General features: G+C 46.4%; 1 protein-coding gene across 1 annotated transcript in view; it reads right to left on the bottom strand.

Annotated features, from left to right (window-relative positions):
* Positions 1-7,460: 7,460 nt before the first annotated feature.
* Positions 7,461-21,790, bottom strand: part of LRRC38 (leucine rich repeat containing 38) — a 33,919-nt gene continuing 19,589 nt past the window's right edge. The window contains exon 2 of the mRNA XM_068986607.1: positions 7,461-7,714. Coding sequence (XP_068842708.1) covers positions 7,461-7,714 — 254 coding nt within the window. The remainder of the gene's footprint in view (positions 7,715-21,790) is intronic.

Below are 21,790 nucleotides of genomic sequence, written 5' to 3'. Positions count from 1 at the left end.
TACCTAACTATGATGATTTATGTGTCAAGTTGGCTGGGCCCTGGTTCCCAGATATGAGGTCAAACATTATTCTGGATGTTTCTATGAGAGTGTTTTTAGATGAAATTAACATTTCAATCAGTGGACTTTGAGGAAAGCAGATTGCCCACCATAATGTGGGTGAGCCTCGCCATATAAGTTGAAGGCCTTAACAGAAAAAAAGACTGACCAACCCCCAAGTAAGAGGGGATATGCAGCAGATGCCACCATATTTGAACTGATACACTAGCTTTTCCCTGGATCTCCAGCCTTCTGCAGATGTGAACTTCTTAGCCTCCACAATCACACAAGACAATTCCTTAAAATAAATCTGTTCATATATATATATACATACATATATATACATGCATTCTATTGGTTCTGTTTCTCTGGAGAACCCTGATGAATATACTGCCTTATGGGGGTGAGTTGCACAAAGGTCTTAGCCCAGCATCTAGCCCAGAGAATGCTCTCAATACACATAAACTTTTAACCAAGAACATAGCTTTGGAGTCCAACAGCCACAAATCTGTCCTGGCTCTGTTGTGTCCTATAATCTACCACCTTCTCTGAGCCTCAGTTTCCTCATCTATGAAATTGAGAAATGGAATATTTTCTGCCATATCAGTAAACAAAGAACATCACAGTCATCACTGATTGCAGCCACAGCCAATGGTGAGCTGGTGAGCCCCAAGAGAACTCATATCAAAGGAATGACTCTTGTATCTCCCCATAGATAGAAAAATGCTAAACTCCTTAACTTGAGATACCTGGCTTTCTTTAATTAAAATAATCATTTAACATTCAGACTACTTGCTCTTTGTTACAAAACTCCTATATAATCTGGCTCACCCCCTCACTTCCTTGGAGCAGTTCTCAGGGTTACTTGAGATGCTGCCTACCAAGCTTGAAGTCCTAAAAATCTCCACTGAATAAAACATAACTCTCGACTTTTATAAGGCACATCTTTTTTCAATTAGTCTTGTACAGATGTGAGAGTTGGACCATAATGAAGGCTGAGTGCCAAAGAATTGATGCTTTTGGATTCTGGTGCTAGAAAAGACTTTTGAGAGTTCCTAGACTGCGAGGAGGTTAACACAGTCAATCTTAAAGGAAATCAATCCTGAATATTCATTGGAAGGACTGATGCTACAGCTGAAGCTCCAATACTTTGGCCACCTGATGTGAAGAGCCAACTCATTGGAAAAGACCCTGATGCTGGGAAAGATTGAAGGGAGGAGGAGAATCAGATGGCAGAGGATGAGATGACTAGACTGTATCACCAACTCAGTGGACATGAATTTGAGCAAACCGTGGAAGCAGTGGAGGACAGAGGAGCCTGGCGTGCTGCAGTCCATGGGATTGCAAAGAGTCAGATATGACTTAGCAACTGAACAACAACAAGCAGCTCACTCCTGGAGTTGCAAGGTGTTTTAGCAGCACTCAAGTTTGTAAAGTTTATAGTTCATGGTGCCTGGAATTCATTTGTTTGCACTTTCACCCCATATGCATATTGGTTGTGCCACTACTGTTCAAATGCTGGAGACACAAAGAGCCTGAGTTCCTGCCCTTGAGGAGCTCATGCTTTAGTCCAGAAAGGTAGACAATATACATGTAAATAAATATGTGGGATAATTTCAGACCATAGTATATGCTGTGCAAAAAATGATACAGGGTAATGTTGTCAACTTAAAAAAATGCACACCATGAGAATTGTGAGTCAAGTTTTACTTGGGAGCAAAAGGAGGACTATAGCCCAGGAGACAGCATACACATAGCCCTGAGAAACTGCTCCAAAAAGGTAGGGGGGAAGGTCAGTATGTATGTGATTTGGGTGAAGAGGGAGTTCATGCAATGAAGCACATATTTTTTTTGCAGAAGTTTTCTGCCAGTCGTGAGGAGCAGTCATCACCACGAAGAATTTTAGTGCTTTTCTAGACATGAGGAGATAGAATAACTGAGCTCATAAAATCAGCTCCTGAAAATATCTATCCAAAGAACTCTTCTGCCAGTTTTTCCCAGAGCACAGAGTGCCTCATTTCTGCTCTCCAACCTGAGCTCCTTTCAGAAGGTATTGAAAATCAGCAGCAGTGGTAGCATGTGATTTAATCCTTGTAGAGGTAGATGGCAAGGGCCACTTTGTAGTTGATAGTGTGTTGAAAGTGACTCTGAGGAGGTAGCATGTGAGACCCAAATGACACTTGTGGAGACTTGGGAGAGGGACATTCCTGGTGCACAGGAGGCCCTCGACTGGTATGCAGAATTATCACGATTGCTAATAATATCTTGAGACATAACAGCAAGTCAGGGAGCACTAAGTCATCACCTACTGTTTGAGCAATGTCACTTCTCAAAAGGTGTTTCCCTAGTTGAGCTAAGCTCCTGGTCAGCATATTTCCCTGGGTTTGACCACAGATGTCCCTAGGTCCCCCATGGTGTCCCCACTGCTTCAAGGGAACTTTATATCCAGGAGATGACTGTTTCAACAGGCAATGCTTTAAAACTCTTCTTCTTCCCTAGAATCATATTCTTTCCAAAACTCTGGGTGGCAGCTGGCAAAAATGATGGTTGGTGGGTACCCAGCAAGCCAGGGAGCCTCTCCCCCACTCACCTGTTCATTCAGTATATGACCCCCGGCTTCTGTACTCTGCAGGGCTTTTGTATTTGAGCAAACAACTGAGTCTGCTGACCACAGTGAACCACTGGAGGTGGGATAAAGGAATAAAGTAGACTCATTAAGAGGGAACTCATCTACCAGTACCTATTACAATGAGGGTGTAATGCTGTTTCCACAGCTTGGGGGCACCACCTCACTAGGATTCTGGGAGAAACACACCATGACTTTGGTAGAGGTCCAGTTGGATTGGGCTACCGAGATGGTGCAGTGGTAAAGAGTCCACCTGCCAATGCAGGAGATGCAGGTTCAATCCTTGGGTCAGGAAGATCCCCTGGAGAAGGAAATGGCAACCCGCTCCAGCATTCTTGCCTGGGGAAAAAAATCTCATGAACCAAGAAGCCTGGTGGGCTACCCCTCCTGGGGTTGCAAAGAGTTGGACACAACAACTAAATAACAACAAAAATAACAGTTGGATCCAGGGCCTTCAGTTATGTCCCTGGTAGGATACTCCCGGGAGTGGGGATTGGAGATTGTGATGACAGCAAGTCCAATACCACATAAGTCTCATCTGAGTCTGTGGCTAGGCTGGGGTGGTGCTGGTGATAGACTGTTTTGTGTCTCAAACTCCCATCCTCTGAGCCCTCAGCCCCCTCCTCCATGAACTTCTCTATCTTCCCTACAATGGCCGAACATCAGTGGAGTTCTCTCCCTTGATCGAAAACCATCTCCAGATACCTTCATTCACAGTAAAGTACAAATGATGGCTGGAGCCTTTCAACAAGAATTAAAGCAGTATCTATTGGTTCAGGATGACCAGTGTGTTTGTCTATATTGTTTTCCCAATGGAAGCATTACCTGCACTGAGGGTGGAGCCCACAGATGTTGCTATTAACTCTGGGAAGATGCTGGCACACTGCTCCACCCGTGCAGAGACTCTGAGAAGACAGCCCCTCTGAGCCAGGGGTCTCCTCCACTGGAGCCAACAAGGCTGGTGGCTGAAAGGGTGACCAGGAGTCTCCTCAAGGATGAAGGAGAGAAAGAAGAGTAGGGACAGAGAGTGAAAGAGAAGGAAAGGGGGGATGAAGCGAGAGAGGCAAGGAGGTGGGAAGAGGAGGCAGGATTTAGTGCTCAAAGCAACCCAATCTGAGGTCCCCGGGTGATGGTTAATTTTATGCATCAATTTGTCTAGGTCATAAGGGACCCAGATATTTGGTAATCATTATTTCTGGATGTGTCTGTGAGGGTATTTCTGGATGCAATTAGTACTTTAATCTGCAGACTGAGTAAACAGATCACCCTCTCCAAAGTGGGTGGGTACTTCACACCAGTCAGAATGTCTGCGATCCTAAAATCTGCAAGCAATAAATGCTGGAGAGGGTGTGGAGAAAAGGGAACCCTCCTACACTGTTGGTGGGAATGCAAACTAGTACAGCCACTTTGGAGAACAGTGTGGAGATTCCTTAAAAAATTGCAAATAGAACCACCTTATGACCCAGCAATCCCACTGCTGGGCATACACACCGAGGAAACCAGAATTGAAAGAGACACATGTACCCCAATGTTCATCGCAGCACTGTTTATAATAGCCAGGACATGGAAACAACCTAGATGTCCATCAGCAGAGGAATGGATAAGAAAGCTGTGGTACATATACACAATGGAGTATTATTCAGCCATTAAAAAGAATACATTTGAATCAGTTCTGATGAGATGGATGAAACTGGAGCCGATTATACAGAGTGAAGTAAGCCAGAAAGAAAAACACCAATACAGTATACTAACACATATATATGGAATTTAGAAAGATGGCAATGTCGACCCTGTATGCAAGACAGCAAAAAAGACACAGATGTGTATAACGGACTTTTGGACTCAGAGGGAGAGGGAGAGGGTGGGATGATTTGGGAGAACGGCATTGCAACATGTATACTATCATGTAAGAATCAAATCGCCAGTCTATGTCCGACGCAGGATACAGCATGCTTGGGGCTGGTGCACGGTGATGACCCAGAGAGATGTTATGGGGAGGGAGGTGGGAGGGGGGTTCATGTTTGGGAACGCATGTACACCCGTGGTGGATTCATGTCAATGTATGGCAAAACCAATACAGTATTGTAAAGTAAAATAAAGTAAAAATAAAAATTAAAAAAAAAAAAAAAACAAAGTGGGTGGGTAGTGTCCAATCCATCAAGGGCCTGAATAGAACAAAAAGGCGGAGGAAAGAGGAATTTCTTTCTCTTTCTCTCCCTCTCTCTCTCTGCCTCTCTCCTTCTCCCTCGCCCTCTGCCTGACTACTTGATCTGAGTTCCTTCCTGCCCTCAAACTAGAACTTAACCTTTGGCTGTCCTGGTTCTCAGGCCTTTGGATTCAGACTAGAATCACATCACTAGCATTTTTCATGTCTCCAGCTGGCTGACTGCAGACCATGAGCCTTCTTGGTTTCCATAACTGCCTGAGCCAATTCCTTATAATCCAGACAGATGGACAGACAGATAGATGATTTCCTATTGGTGCTGTTTCCCTGGAGAGTCCCGGCTAATTCACCCAATCATCCACTCTCGACTGTCTCCAAGCAGTTACTCTGGCACAAGACCTCATTTATTTCCTTCACAGCACTTATCACTACCTGCAATTACTGTTTTGTTTACTTGTTTGTTTTCTGTTTTCCCCATAAGAATATGAGGCCCAAGCCAGCAAGGGCTCTGTCTTCATCATGAAAGGCACATCCACAGGGCCTGGGCCAGAACACTTAGCAAGCACTCAGTAATTCTCTGTGGAGGCAAAGATGCAAGGGAGCTTCCATATACATGTGTTAATACATGGTATTTGTTTTTCTCTTTCTGACTTACTTCACTCTGTATGACAGAGTCTGCATTCATCCATGTCACTACAAATGACCCAATGTTGTCCCTTTTTATGGCTGAGTAATATTCCATCGTAGGTGTTGATGAGCTTATTTGCAGGGCAGGAATAGAGATGCAGAAATAGAGCATGGACTTGTGGGCACAGCAGGGGGAGGAGAGGGTGGGACTCACTGGGAGAGTAGCATCGACATATATATACTACCATGAAACAGACAGCTAGTGGGAAGCAGCTGGACAGTGCAGGGAGCCCAGCTCAGTGCTCTGTGATGACCTAGAGGGGCAGGATGGGGGTGTGGGTGGGAGGAGAGCTCGAGAGGGAGAGGATATACGTATCAGTCAGTCACTTCGGTCGCTCAGTCATGTCCGACTCTTTGCGACCCCATAGACTACAGCAGGCCAGCTGTCCCTGTCCATCACCAGCTCCCAGAGCTTCCTCAAACTCATGTCCATCGAGTTGGTGATACGTATACACATAGCTTATTCATGTTGTTGTACAGCAGGAAACTACACAACATTGTAAAGCAATTATACTCCAATTAAAAAAAAAATAAATGTCATTAAAAACTAAAAGTGAAAAAAGAAAATTCAAGGGGAGCAACAGAGAAAGAAACATAAGGAATATATTATGGGAAACAATGGAGAGATGATTCCCAGAAATATCCCAGGAGCTTCTCACCAGTCCTCTGTCTAAGTGTCAGTCCCCAGCAAGGTCCAATGATGCTAACGTCCATTACCTTGCATCAACCTGCCGGGTGTGTGACATTGTTTCATACTATCTCTGAATCAAAGCACTGCATTCCACATCCTGGAAAACACTGCCTGTCACAGCCTATGCTCCAAAGAAATGTCACACACACCCTAAGGCCACTGATGTAGGTTTTTCAGAAGCCAAGTCCCAGGGTTTTGTTTTTTTGTTTGTTTTTTTGGTTTTTTTTTAACATTTTGTTGGTCCAAGGTAACCTGCTTTTTGGAATCCTGGCCTCCAGGAAAGTTAATTGCAAGTTCTGGAGATAAGAAGTCTGGAATGGTGCCAGCACAAAATGAACAGGTGATATTCAGCGGAGGTGGGACTCACGGTTGGGGGTGGTGTCAGGGCAAGTGGAAACTACCTGGCTGTACTTTAGAGGGAAGACTCTGAGCAGAGGCCATTGCAAAGGTATGAATCGACTGTCCTTCCTTTATGAATTGCTACCTTTTAGGATCAGAGGAGGATATGACAACCCACTCCAGTATTCTTCCCTAGGAAATCCCATAGACAGTGGAGGCTGGTGGGCTACAGTCCACAGGGTCACAAAGAGTTGGACACGACCAAGTGTCTAGACAACAACAGCAATCTCAGGATAACCATCAGGGTTTGAGTTCTGTCGACAAAGCTTTCCTGACCCACTCACCAAAACAGAATGACAAACACCCTTTGTCCAGGTCTTAGCTTTTTCCTCAGTGCCACTTTAGCCAGACATGGGTTGTTCTCTGCATAACATCTCAAGGTGGCCAAAGCCTATTTTAGGAACAGAAGTCCTGCTCCCAGGACTTGAATTCCAGTCCCCACCATCTGGGCTGCTGCCTCTGGGGATGAAGGAGAGGCTGCCTGGTCTCCCAGTCCAAGTAGGAGAAATGGATAGGACAAAGTCATCTTTGCAGGTCAGGCCTTCCAGTCTTCACATCCCCTATGCTGCTCTCAGCTGTCAGCTCCAAAGCCTGACTCAGCCACCTTCGCCCAGTGCACACATCTCAAGCCACGAGGCAGGCTCTTCTCTGGGAATCCTTCCTTGGCTCCTCCACTCCACGAATTCTAAACTCCGAGATCAGAGGTCTCACCAGATGCACCCAGGGGCCAGGCTCGAAGCATGTGCTCCTCTGGTCACTGATGGTCAGTTCTCCTCCCTTTCAGCATTTCCCTCTCTTCTCGGAGGGGAGCCACCGACTGGGGTTCAGGAGAGTGAGGAAGGGTTGGGGGTGGCTCAGTCGTCCTCATCCTCATCTTCGTCCTCGGTGTCCTTGTTGGGGGCACACCTCTGGAAGCACTGCACCACCGTGGCCAGGAAGAAGCTGGAGATGATGGCAGCGATGGACACGGCCACGCCAGAGAAGATGATGACAAACAGGTCTGTGAGCGAGAGGCTGAACTTGCACTCACTGAAGCTGGCCTCCGACAGCTCGTGCAGGAATATCCTCCTGTTCTCCATGGGCAGGGAGCACTGGATTTCGTCCAGGCCTGTGAAAAAGGCAGGAAGAATGAGAGAGAGGTTTAGACTGTGTCTCAGGATGGCCCAAAAGTCAGCAAGGTGAGTGCTGACCAAGTGCAAAGCAGGCGCATCACCCAAACACAAAAGGGGGACAAAGCAGACTTGAATGCAATTTAGACTATTTCAAGAGGCCTCGCAGTAATCACATGGCAGAATCCAGAATGTGCTGGTCTCTCTTGACCCCCTTCAGGACAGGGGTTCCCCAGCATCCAGGTCACGAACATGTACCTCCTATCAGATCAGCAGCAATATCAGATTAGAAGTGAAGTGCACAGTGAATATAATGCACTTGAATCACCCCCAAACCATCCATCCATCCCTTTGCCCACCCCTCGCCATCAGCCTGTGGAAAATGAGTCTTCCATGAAATCAGGCCCTAGTGCCAAAAGGTTGGGAACCACAGCTTTAAGGCATGGCACTCTTGATTTTGAATCACTAAGAGTGGTTGATGGAAGAGAATATCGTCTTTTTAGGGTTTAGAAGCTCAGACCTGATAACATCCGGCCCTGCAGGTGGACAGAAGTAGCGGGAGGTATAGGGCCAGTGCCAACCAATGCTGGCACACTTCAGTTTGTAGGGTAGCTTTCCAAGGAGAATGCCAGCCTCCTTCTCACTGCTACCCAGGCGAAACTGAACAAAGAAATCAGTGTAGCATCACAGACTGTACTCACTACCCTAGAAGAGTAGTGGGGAAAATAAGCCAAAGCCGACCTTCAGTGTATAGTTAGGAAGCTGGCATGAAGTTCCTGTGTGCTTCAGAAGCACCTGAAGACTATACTGAAATTTAGATTTTCAGGCTCCACCTTCTGGAGAATCCAATTCAGCAGGTTTGGAGTGGGACCCTAGGCTCTGCATTTTTAATAACAATGAGATTCTGATGCTGCTGGTCCCCAAGGCACACTTGAGAAACATTATCTTCTAGTTGATGAGGAAGAATGTGAGGGGTTTTTAGAGAGAGTTCCTGGGACACCCACCCCACTACAACCAGAGAAGTCCTTGCAATCTCTGTCTCATATATTGGGTTCCCTTTAAGATCTCACTTGAAAAGTGAGATTAAAAAGAAGTTCTAATCTTGCTTGCTAATTTAAAAAGAAGTTTCAAACCCACAGTCCCCCCCAAAATATTACACCTGGATATGGGCTAAGAAAGTGCTTCATCAGTTCAGTCACTCCGTCATGTCTGATTCTTTGAGACCCCATGGACTGCAACATGCCAGGCCTCCCTGTCCATCACCAACTCCTGGAGTTTACTCAAACTCATGTCCATTGAGTCGGTATTGCCATCCAGCCATCTCATCCTCTGTCATCTCTTTCTCCTCCCACCTTCAATCTTTCCCAGCATCAGGGTCTTTTCAAATGAGTCAGTTCTTCACATCAGGTGGCCAAAGTATTAGAGTTTCAGCTTCAACATCAGTCCTTCCAATGAATATTCAGGACTGATTTCCTTTAGGATGGACAGCACAGCAGTGACAATAAATGCAATCTAGAGGTTACCATTGACTTCCCTGGTGGCTTAGACAGTAGAGAATCTGCCTGCAATGCGGGAGACCCAGGTTCTATCCCTGGGTTGGGAAGGTCCCCTGGAGAAGGAAATGGCAACCCATTCCAGTATTCTTGCCTAGAGGATTCCATGGACAGAGGAGCCTGGTGAGTTACAGTCCATGGGGACACAAACAGCCAGACATAACTAAGCAACTAACACACACACACACACACACACACACACACACACACACACACAGCTTACCATAGGCCAGGCACTGTTCTAAGCACCTCACACATAACAAATCATTTCATACTCACAACTCCATGAGACAGGTCCTGCTATCATCCCCATTTTAAAGATGAGAAAGCAATTTCAGAGAGGTAAAGTAATTTGTCCAAAGCAGCACAGCTAGTAAGTGGCCTAGCTTTAACTCTAACTCAAATAATCTGCCTCCAGTAGACTTGGCCTATAGCCACTGTGCCTCCAAAAGGAACAGAAAAGGGATGTGGGGCTGGAACAGACAGACAAGAAGACACGGGCCAGGGGGCACAGGAAGCCAATGCTGCCTTCCCATGACTGCCACCAAGAGGAATGGTGGCGACAGAAGTTGTCAGTCACCTGGGGGTGAGGGACACGTTCCTAGAGTAATGGGTTTATGACATTTAGATACCTCTGGAGGACTGCTCCCCCATCAGTAAACTGTTCCTCCTGGGGTACCCTATCTGCCATCAAGCAAAGCTGGAGGGCAGCTAGAGAACTGCAGGTTGGTGAATTTTACCCCTTCCGCTTACTTGTAGGAGCCTAAAGCTGAGACTTGTCTGGGACAAAGGACCATCTTTAGAAGGGGTGGTCAGTTAAGGTCTAAAGGCTGAGAAGGAACCAGCCATGGAATAAGAGTCCAGACAGAGAAGGAAGCTGGTAACGAACTCAAGATATGGGAAAAAAGTTCACCTGGAGCTGCAGAGTGAGCCAAGGGGAATTTAGCAAGAGCTGGGGTAGGAGAGATGGACATGGGCTGAGCCCCTGAGAACCCAGGTCTCCAAATAAATACTATGAGCTGAGGCCCACCTCCACCAGCAATCCTGTTATGGACTGGACTAAACCTCCCCACACCCGAAATTTATGTGTGGAAGCCCTAACATGACTATATTGGGACACCAGGTCCTTTAAGGTCTTTATAAAGGTAATTACGGTTAAATGGGGTCATAAGGGTGGCGCTCTGATCAGCAGGATGGGTGCCCTTATAAGAAGAAGAGACAGCAGAGAGCTCTCTCTCTCTCTGCATGTGCAAAGTCCATGTGAAGACACAGCGAGAAGGTGGCCATCTGCAAGTCAGGAAGAAAGACCTCAGCAGAAACCAACTCCACCCACACCTTGATCTGGACTCCTAGTCTCTGGAACTATGATAAAATAAATTTCGATTGTTTAAGCCCCCCAATCTGTGGTATTTTGTTACGGCAACCCTAGTAGACTAATAACAATCCTCACTGGACACAAATAAAAGATATAGACTTGTGTTAGTATTAAACAATAAAAATTGTTCATTACCAAGCATAATCTATACAACCTGATGTATATACAATATGAACTATATATTAATACAAAGTCAAATTACTGCCATAATTTCACAAATTTCAAATATAAGGAAATGCATAACAGTAAAATGCATGATATTAAATGAATAAAAAGGTCAGCTGTGTCTCTGATCTGGAAGAGGAGAGAAAAATAAGCTAGTAGTAACTAACATTCATACTGCGCTTACTACATGGAAACACTATTTTAAGTACTATGTGCATATTAACTCTGAATTCTCACAACAATTATTACTACGCCCATTTTATGGATGAAGCACAGAGAATCCATATAGCTTGCCTTCAACAACACAGTTTCACAGAGATGTGAAGACACTGTTTTCACATTAAGCTCACCTGCCTGCAATTTCTGTTTACCTTTGACTTCCTCTCCGTTCTCAGGAAAACTTCAATTGTTCTCTTTTTCAGTGCCTCCTGGTTTCAGAAAGCTGCCTTCAACCCATCTCCATGGGGTACTTCCTCACACCTCACTGATTAGCTGGTCTTTATTGTGTATCTTTCCTTCTGTCTCAGAAATGGAAGATGGAGGCGGACTGGCTGAGCGTCGCCTGCCTTCTGCCCTCACTCACCTTTCATGCAGTCTATAGCCAACCCACTGATGTTCTTCCAATGGGAACCATTGCCTAGCGACCAGATTCACGTTCCCTCCTCTCCCTGAATCAGTGCCTACCTTAGATATCCAAGGAATTACCTGGACCAGAGCTCTGCAAGTTTCTCCAATTTACACTTGACAATGTTTCTGCCTATTTATTTTCTTAAGCCAAGCTTTTGCTTACCTCTAAGCCTTTTAAATGTAGTTAAACAAAACCAGAGAACTTTAAAAGAGAGTTTTAGTGAGGTTCCCTTGCAAGACACTGTTTTCTTCAATGGAAAATAGAGAAAATCAATTGATCTGCCTCTTCTTAGCATCCACTCCACCCCTCCCCAAAGATATTACAAAAGTAAACAAGATGGACACCAATGGACTGCATGAAGCCCAGGCAGTTTCTAAAACCAAGGTAATATTTGCAATTTTCAAAGCCATAATAGGTCATCATGACCCAGAGAAAAGGTCCAGAAGTCCTTTTTTCAATGAGCTGTATTAACTGGCCAACAACCAACCCCCCAAAACAACACAAGTCCACAAAGCCTGCCATTTAAATCCACCTTTGCCGATCACAACTCCTCAAGTCGATTCTGATTTCTCTAAGTTCTTTGTGCCTTGAGATCAGACTTGGCATTTTTACAAAGAGACACTTTTAGAAAATGTCATCTCCGATTTCTCTGTGGCTAGAGAAAACAGGCTTGCTTGAAAAACACCACACACAAGCCCACCAGGAGTGGGAGACTCTGGACACACGCTTGATGGAGCCATCACGATAAGACATACTGACTTAATGGGTTTTTGTATTTCACAAAGGGCAGAGAAATGAGAGTCAGCAGGGCCCAGAGGAGGGGGGCAGGGCACCGCTGTCAGGCCATCTAAGGACACATTCAAGGCTGGCTGCAGAGCTCAGGAGCTGGAGTCATCTTTCTCTGGGGTCACCTCTTCTCTCCAGCAGGAGTTACTCGACCAGGGTTTCTCAACCTTGGTACTACTGACATTCGGGCCTAGATAACTCTTTGGTGTAGGGGGCTGACCTACACGCTGCAGGATGTTTATCATTGCCCCTGCCCTCTGCCCACTAGATGCCAGCATCCTTACCCAGTGTGACAATCAATAATGTCTCCAGACAGTGCTACATGTCCCCAAGAGGAGGGCAGGGAAGGAAACAGAATTTCCCGGTTGAGAACTGCTGCTTTCAGCTGAAATGCTCAGCTAAATAGATAACTTTCTAAGGCAGGGCTACTGTTAGCTACTAGGCACACATTTAGTTGTTAAATGGCGTTTTAATTCGTGCATTAAACAAAACTGGTAAGGTTTTATGCTAGATACAAAAAAATATAAGAAAGGAGAAAAAGGCAGGAAGGAAGAAAAAGGAAGGAGTGCCATATTGCAAATGGCTGGTCCCAACTGAGTCTGCTGCTGCTGCTGCTAAGTCGCTTCAGTCATGTCCGACTCTGTGCGACCCCATAGACGGCAGCCCACCAACTGGGTGGAAAGCAGGATTAAGAAAGCCCAGGGGAGACCCAGACGCACCCTGGGTAGATTTCTGAAAACAAAGACATACACATCTCCCAATCCTGTGAGCCCTCACTCATTTCCCAGACTGCAAAGAGTGTGTGTGCAGGGGGTAGGTAGCACTTATTGAGCACCTACTATGTTCTGATGCAGTGCACACCCCTGAACACATGACACTTATAACTGACCTCCCTTGGGGAGGTGAGTGGCATTACCATCAATTCATAGGCGAGGAAGCAGGCCTCAGAAATCCTGGCAATTCACGTACTATTAAATAAGGAAAGCCCGAATTCAACTTACCCTCTCAGCTCTGTTTTACTCCAAAGCCTGTGTTTTTCCTGTCACCTTATGTTGCCTGTAATGCTGAAGAAAGGGACACATTCAGCCTCAAGAAGCTTATAATCTGGCATGCCTGTGTGTTCAGTCATTCAGTTGTGTCCTACTCTTTGCGATCCTGTGGACTGTAGCCTGCCAGGCTCCTCTGTCCATGGGATTCCCGAGGCAAGAATACTGGAGTAGGTTGCCATTTCCTCCTCCAGGGGATCTTCCCAACCCAGGAATCAAACCCATGCCTCCTTTGTCTCCTGCATTGACAGGTGGATTCTTTACCACTAGGCCACCTGGGAAGCTATAGTCTGACAGAGGAGCCTAAACTTAAAAACAGCAAGCAGTGGAGAAGATGATGCATGATTGAGAACTGAGTATGGGCTTTACAAATTCAGAAAATAAAGAGCTGAATGTCTGGAAGATACGATAAGTATTCATCCATATTCATGGAATGAACGAGTTATCTTTGAGTTGGGGGATCACTGGAGAGGAATGAGAAATGTACTGCAGGAAGAGGCCTGAGTAGAATCTGGTGAGAAGCAACATGAGATATGTCCTCCTGGGCTACTATGTGTGTGCTTAGTCACTCAGTCGTGTCCAGCTCTTTGCAACCCCATGGACTGTAGCCCTCCAGGCTCCTCTGTCCATGGCGATTCTCCAGGCAAGAATACTAAAGTGGGTTGCCATGCCCTCCTCCAGGAGATCTTCCCAACCCAGGGCTGGAACCCAGGTCTCTCACATTGCAGGCAGATTCTTTACCATCTGAGCCACAAGGAAGCCCAGTACTGGAGGATCAAACCTGTGTCTCTTAGGTTTCCTGTGTTGGCAGGCAGATTCTTTACCACTAGCACCACCTGGGACATCTGGGCTAGAACAGCACCCCCTTAATACAACATCTTCCCAAGTGACTGTTACTGGTTGATGTAAGTGGCTGCGTGTGGAGTCACTGGAGCATCACTGCAAGGAATTGAGAATCTGGATTAAGGGATTAAAGGAAGGCAGCCCTGAGCCAGGATCAGGCTGCAATAGCTTTTTAAGCTTTTTTTTCTTTTAATCAACTCAACAATTGTTGTTTAGTCGCAAAATCATGTTGGACTCTTTTACAACCCCATGGACTGTAGCCCTCCAGGTTCCTCTGTCTGTGGGATTTCCCAGGCAAGTGTATTGGGATGGGTTGCCATTCTCTTCTCCAGGTGATCTTTTCAACCCAGGGATCAAACCTGTGTCTCCTGCATTGGCAGGTAGATCCTTTACCACTGAGCCATGTGGGAAACTCCAACTCAACAACAGTCATTTTTTATTTTAAGCATCTTAAGAAAACATTCAAATCAGGAGATAGGGCAATGCTGTCACACAGAGACAATTGTCAGGCTGCCCTAATGAGACAGGACACATGGCGTGAGCCTGCTCACTCATTCATGTCACCTGATGGCCCCTGTGCAGGCATGTGAGCTTGTAACCCCCTGGGCAGTGGTTTCTACATGTCCTGCATCCCAGAGGCAGCCAGGAAGTGCAAGGCATGGGCAGAAGTTGAGGGTAAAACCACCAGCCCATGACTAAGATTGCTTGGAAGCCTAGAGTCTAGAGCTATGGTCCTCAGGCTTTTGAATTTTACATAGTAGAAAAAAACTTTAAAGTAAGAAATAGATGAGATTGACAGAAGACTGCAGCTGATAATTCTGTTCAGTTAGGACACCAAGCACACACATACACACACACATGCACACTATCATCATTTTATAAAAGATAAAATTTGTACATCTGTACACCATTAAAGTAGAGACATCATTTTGCTGACAAAGGTCCGTATAGTCAAAGCTATAGTTTTTCCAGTAGTCAGGTATGGATGTGAGAGCTGGACCCAGCACTGAAGAATTGATGCTTTTGAATTGCAGTGCTGGAGAGAAGACTCTTGAGGGTCCCTTGGACTGCAAGGAGATCAAACCAGTCAATCGTAAAGGAAATCAACCCTGAATATTCATCAGAAAGACTGATTCTAATGCTGAAGTTCCAATACTTTGGTCACGTGATGCAGAGAACCAACTCACTGGAAAAGACCCTGATGCTGGGAAAGATTGAAGGCAGGAGGAGAAGGGGGTGACAGGTTGATATGGTTGGATGATGGTGATGGATGGTCCATCACCAACTCGATGGACGTGAGTTTGAGCAAACTCTGGGAGACAGGGAAGGACAGGGAAGTCTGGTGTGCTGCAATCCATGGGGTTGCCAAGAATGGAGCATGACTTAGCAACTGAAAAACAACAACATGAATAAAGACAGGATTGGAGAGCATGGCTTACCTGTGTGGCCATAGGAGTCCTAAACAATCTCCCCAAAGGGACCAACTATCCCACCTAATGGCCAATGGTGCTGGACAAGCACAGGCACCTCCTTTGCAGGACAAAAGTCCTCTTCCCTAAATTCATCGTCAGATACTTCACAGCTGCCTGAAAAGAAGAAGACGTTTCTCCCATGCTTTTCCCTCTTGGGAGGTGGAAACATTCACTGCTCTTTGGAAACAGGTGGAACAGAACAGAGCACCCACAGAGATTGAGGGCCCATCAGTTCACCCCGCAGCCTTACAGGATAGTCTGCCAAGCACTGCATTGTCTGTGGGGGTATGTGTGTGTGCTCAGTCACTCAGTCATGTTCAACTATCTGTGGCTCCATGGACTGCAAACCTCCAGGCTCCTCTGTCCATGGGATTCTCTAGGCAAGAATACTGGAGCAGGTTGTCACTTCCTTCTCCAGGGGACCTTCCCAACCCAAGGATCGAACCTGTGTCTCCTTCCTCTCCTGCACTGGCAGGCAGATTCTTTACCACTGAGCCACCTGGGAAGCCCCTGTTGCATTGTCTATGCTCCTATAATCTATAAAACAAGCTCCATGGATGGTACTGTAGTAACTCCAGTTTGCAGACAAATAAACAGAATACTATTTATGTTACCTGCTTCCGATTCCCCAAAGGAGAAGTGATGGAGCCTGGATTTGGAGTCATTACCCTCCCCTATTGCCTTACAAATGCTTGAACAAGTTTCTGTGGGGATACTGAGACCCAGTAGGTCACAGACTTTAGCCAAAGCTGCACAGGAAACTTATAAACTCAATCTAGAATCCTCACTACCTCCAGTGGAGGCCCAAGCCCAGAGTCCTCAGTGGGGAGAGGTCATTTCTGAAGAGTTTGGGTGTTGTCCTAACATCCTAGGGCTTCCATAAAAATTATCACAAACTGGGTGGCTTAAAACAAATTCATCCTCTCATAGTTGAGGCCAGAAGTCCAAAATTAAAGTGCCAGTAGGGCCAGGCTCCCACTGAGGGTTCTAGGGGAAAATTCTTTCTGGCCTTTTCCAGCTTCTGGTGACTCGTGGCATTCCGTGGCTTGTGGCAGCATCACTCCAGTCTCCACAGCTGTCTTCACAAGACTTTCTGCTCTGTATCTCTTTCTGCGTTTATGCTCTGTATTTGACGGACCAAACCAGTCAATCCCAAAAGAAATTAACCCTGAATATTCATGGGAAGAACTGATGCTGAATCTGAAGCTTCAATACTTTGGCCACCTGATTCAAAGAACTGACTTATTGGATAAGACGCTGATGCTGGGAAAGATTGAGGGCAGGAGAAGTGGGCAACAGAGGATATGATGGTTGGGATGGCATCACTGACTCAATGGACATGAGTGTGCACATAATTTATGAAGGACAGAGAAGCCTGGCTTGCTGCAGTCCACAGGGTTGCAAAGAGTCGGACACGACTTAGGGACTGAATAACAACAGTCTCTTTCACATCTCTCTTTCTCTTACAAGGATGCTTGTCATTGGATTTAGGGCCCATCCTAAATCCAGGATGATCTCATCTCAAGATCCTTAACTCAACTATATCTGCAAAGATTTTTTCCAAATACGGTCACCTTCACAGGCTCTGGGTATTAGGGCTTAAACATATCCCTCTCAGTTCAGTTCAGTTCAGTCGCTCAGTCGTATCCGACTCTTTGCGACCCCATGAATCGCAGCACGCCAGGCCTCCCTGTCCATATCCCTCTAGGGGATGCAATTCACCCAATCGAGATGTCTAGCATGTAACAGTCATCCTTCAGCTTTTTACACTCCATCTCTACTCATATGGAGTCTGCTTTCAGATTTCATTTTGGGCAATCACCTCTTACCCCCTGGGTATGTCTTGCCCAACTGTCTTTCTTCATTTATTTTTTGGCCATACTGCACAGCATGTAGGATCTTAATACCCTGGACGGGGATTGAACATGCAATACCACCATGCAGTGGTAGTGTGGAGTCTTATCAACCAGATTACCAGGACAGTCCCTTGATGCGACCTTCTTAAAATGCATGACCCCTTGCCCAAGTCTCTCTGCCCCAGCACACTGATCTTGTGTGGACTGACCAAAAGCATGGCCGGAGCCCACTCAATCCAGCAGCCCTGCCCTGCAGAACTTATCAACTGGTCTCTGCTTTCCAGACCCCCAGGGCTGCCCCATTCTCTCCTGAGTCTGCTTCCCAAGCCTTCTCTTCAGTTCTGTGAATTACCTGACATCCTTGCACTTTCCTTGCTTACATTAGCCAGGATTGGCTTTTTTTGTTTACACTTCAGAGGCCCAATTAACCAACAGATTATAGGAAAACTGAGTTCAAGGATGAGCCGGACACCTGTTACACTGTCACAAATCATCTCACTCTGCCCAGCTGTCCCACCAAATCACATGCTGTGGCTCCAGGCTCTCGGGGGAGCAGGGATGACTCTGTGCAGCTCATCTCCTGGCCAAGGGAGACAACTCGGGGAACAGGCACAATTGATGGAAATCTGAGTTCCTACCTTCTGTCTCCTTCCTCCAACCCAGATCCACCTTCCACTGAAACAAGGTGGGCGCCAGCTCATCCAGGCCCAGGCAGAATGCAGCCCACTGCTCCTTCACTTCAGAACCACCTCCTCCTGCTCTGCCAGGCCCGCTCCAAAGAGATGGGCCAGTCCTCATGCAGGGCGGTTTGGCTCCCTGCCTGCTGCCACCCCTCCAGGCCCTCTCCTCTGACTGATGACTTCTCCCCAGCAACTGACACCTGAGCTGGAGAGGGTGAAGAACTGCCACACTCCTGAAATAGATGGTGACACAGCGGAAGGCAGATTGAGATTAATCTCTCGCCCCTTTGCCAACAAACAGACCTGCAGCCAGCCAGAGGCTTGCAAGGGGCCCTTCCCCTGATTTGGCCTCTCTTGGGACCTGGCTAATGCCAGGCTCCTCTACGTGCTTTTTGTCATTAAAAATATATTTTTGTCTTCCTAATTCCACTTATTATGCAAAGCCTGTGTATCCACCGAAACAACAGAACTAAAAAGAAGGAACTAAATACATGTTTAATACATTGGCTCACACCTGTCTAGAATTTTTTCTTCTCTGTGTTCAGTTCAGTTCAATCATTCAGTCATGTCTGACTCTTTGCAACCCCATGGAATGCAGCACACCAGGCTTCCCTGTCCATCACCAACTCCCGGAGCTTGCTCAAATTCATGTTCATCCAGTTGGTGATGCCATCCAACCATCTCATCCTCTGTCATCCCCTTCTCCTCCTGCCTTCAATCTTTCCCAGAATCAGGGTCTTTTCCAATTAGTTGGCTCTTTGCATTAGGTACCCAAAGTATTGGAGCTTCAGCTTCAGCGTCACTCCCTCCAATGAATATTCAGGACTGATTTCCTTTAGGATGGACTGGCTGAATCTCCTTGCAGTCCAAGGGACTCTCAAGAGTCTTCTCCAACACCACAGTTCAAAAGCATCAGTTCTTCAGCACTCAGTTTTCTTTATGGTCCAATTCTCACATCCATACATGATTACCAAAAAAACCATAGCTTTAGCTAGACAGACATTTGTTGACAAAGTAATGTCTCTGCTTTTTAATATGCTGTCTAGGTTTGTCACAGCTTTTCTTCCATGGAGCAAGCATCTTTTAATTCCATGGTTGCAGTCACCATAAGCAGTGATTTTACAGCCCAAGAAAATAAAATCTGTCACTGTTTCAATTGTTTCCCCATCTATTTGCCATGAAGTAATGGGACCAGATGCCATGATCTTCATTTTTTGAATATTGAGTTTTAAGCCAGCTTTTTCACTCTCCTCTTTCATTTTTATCAAGAAGCTCTTTAGTTCCTCTTTGCTTTCTGCAATAAGGGTGGTGTCATCTGCATATCTGAGGTTATTGATATTTCTCCTGGCAATCTTGTTCAAACCTGTGCTTCATCCAGCCCAGCATTTCACATGATGTACTCTCCTTTGTGCTTGGACACTTTTTTTGGTGGGATCCAGCATTCTCCTGTCAATGGTTGTTCAGCAGCAAGTTGTAATTTTGGAGTCCTCGCAAAAGAAGATGAGCTCACATTCCTCTCTGTGTGCATACACATAAAGCCCCAGAGCAGATCCACGTTCCACCACTCTGGTAGATAAACATTCTGGGGACATCCTTCACTCCACCAACATAATCATCAAACATCACTTGAAATGGTTACATCCTTGGAATAAAAGCTATGACCAACCTAGAGAGCATATTATAAAGCAGAGACATCACCTTGCAGACAAAGGTAAATACAGTCAAAGCTATGGCTTTTTCAGTAGTCAAATATGGATGTGAGAGTTGGACCAGAAAGAGGGCTGAATGCTAAAAATCTGATCCTTTTGAACTGTGGTGCTGGAGAAGACTCCTGAGAGTCCCTTGGACAGCAAGGAGATCAAGCCAATAAATCCTAAAGGAAATCCATCCTGAATATTCACTGGAAGGACTGATGCTGAATCTGAAGCTTCAATACTTTGGCCACCTGACGTGAAGAATCAACTGATTGGAAAAGACCCTGATGTTGGGAAAGATTGAAGGCAGGAGGAGAAGGCGAGAACAGAGGATGAGATGGTTAGATTGCACCACTGATTCAAGGTACTGAGCAAACTCTGGGAGATAGTGCAGGACAGGGAAGCCTGCCATGCTGCAGTCCATAGGGTCACAAAGAGGCAGATGCAATTTAGCAACTGAACGACTTGACTTATCTGCCCAATCCCAGGAAGCTTCCAGTTTTTTTCCTTCCTGAAGCAAAGCTGCTATGAGCACCATGTTGTTGCTGTTGCTTAGTCGCTCAATCGTGTCCGATTCTTTGCGACTCCATGGACTGCAGCACACCAGGCCTCCCTGTCCATCACCAACTCTCGGAGCTTACTCAAACTCATGTCCATCGAGTCGGTGATGCCATCCAGCCATCTCATCCTCTGTCGTCCCCTTCTCCTCCCACCTTCAATCTTTCCCAGCACCATGTATATACATCCTTAATTATTTCCACAAGACACATCGCCCCCAAATTGCAGATTGTGTGAGAGTCCCTGAATTAATGCCAACAATGGATTCTGTCACCTTTTCATCTTTGCCAACCTGACAGGCCATAAAAGGGCACACTGGTAATTGAATTTGCATTTCTCTGATGACCAATAGAGCTAAATAAGTGTGGTGTGCTCACTGGCCACTGGGGTTTTTTTTTCTGTAAAGCGCCTGTCCAAGACCTATATGCTAAGACATTCATAGGTCCTACCCAGGATGAGAAGGACCTGTGACAAGGAGCAGTGGGGAAAGAGTCAGGCTGAACTCCTCAACCCAACCCATTCTGGAGCAACAACTCCCAAGAAAGGAAGTCCCCTGTCCCATACCCAGGAGGAAGGGCATTCTCCAGGACCACCGGGTGTTGGTCCCACTGCTCTTGGCCAGCGGTCATCACTGCTGTCACTCTTCTCTCCTGCTCATTGAAGTAAGAGGGCCTGGGCCAGTCAAACACCCTCCCTACCAGCCTCCTGGCACCCCAACTGAAAAGGTCAGGAAGCAGAAGCAGCTGTGGTTCTTTCACACGTATGGCCAGACTTTTGGCCTCCTGATTTCACAGCATCGTAGAAGGTGAAACCCAAAGGCACCTTTGACATCTAGTATCCCTCCCCAACCTCTCCCCTTTATTTTACAGCTGAGAGACCCAGAGAAGTTAGGCAACTTGCCTGAGGTCACACAGTCTGGATGGAACCCAGGTCTTCTGACCCCTCATTTAGTGCTCTTCTGGGACATCAGGTTCTTAGTTCACTACAAGCACCTGGAGTTGCATGTACGTGGCCCCTGCTGCAGCTACTTTGTGCTACAAAGGAAGACTACAGGAGAGGGCATCGCAGATGGCAGGCAAGGTCTACTCCTTCTTCTGGGGAGTGGGCACTGGGGAACACCAGCTCTCATGTTTTATAGTGCTGACTTTGCTCCCCATCACCACTTTCATTAAATATCACCACATGGGGGAAGTTCCCAGTTGTCTTCACCATCTCAGCCAGGAGACACTCCATCTGATTAAGTAATCGGCTGATTTCTCCCTAGGAAGATGCATCGGCAGCAGCAGGTCAAGGGCTCCTGCTTGGTCCTGGCTCCGCAGAGCACGTCCTATAGAAAGGGTGGATCCTGCACCAGGGCTGTGACTTGTGTCTGCTGCCCTCCACTCCAGCCTGAATCCCACCCCAAACCTCCAGACACCA

The sequence above is a fragment of the Capricornis sumatraensis genome, chromosome 14, assembly GCF_032405125.1.
Source record: "Capricornis sumatraensis isolate serow.1 chromosome 14, serow.2, whole genome shotgun sequence".
Classification (NCBI taxonomy): domain Eukaryota; kingdom Metazoa; phylum Chordata; class Mammalia; order Artiodactyla; family Bovidae; genus Capricornis; species Capricornis sumatraensis.
This window is presented reverse-complemented; position numbering and strand designations above follow the sequence as displayed.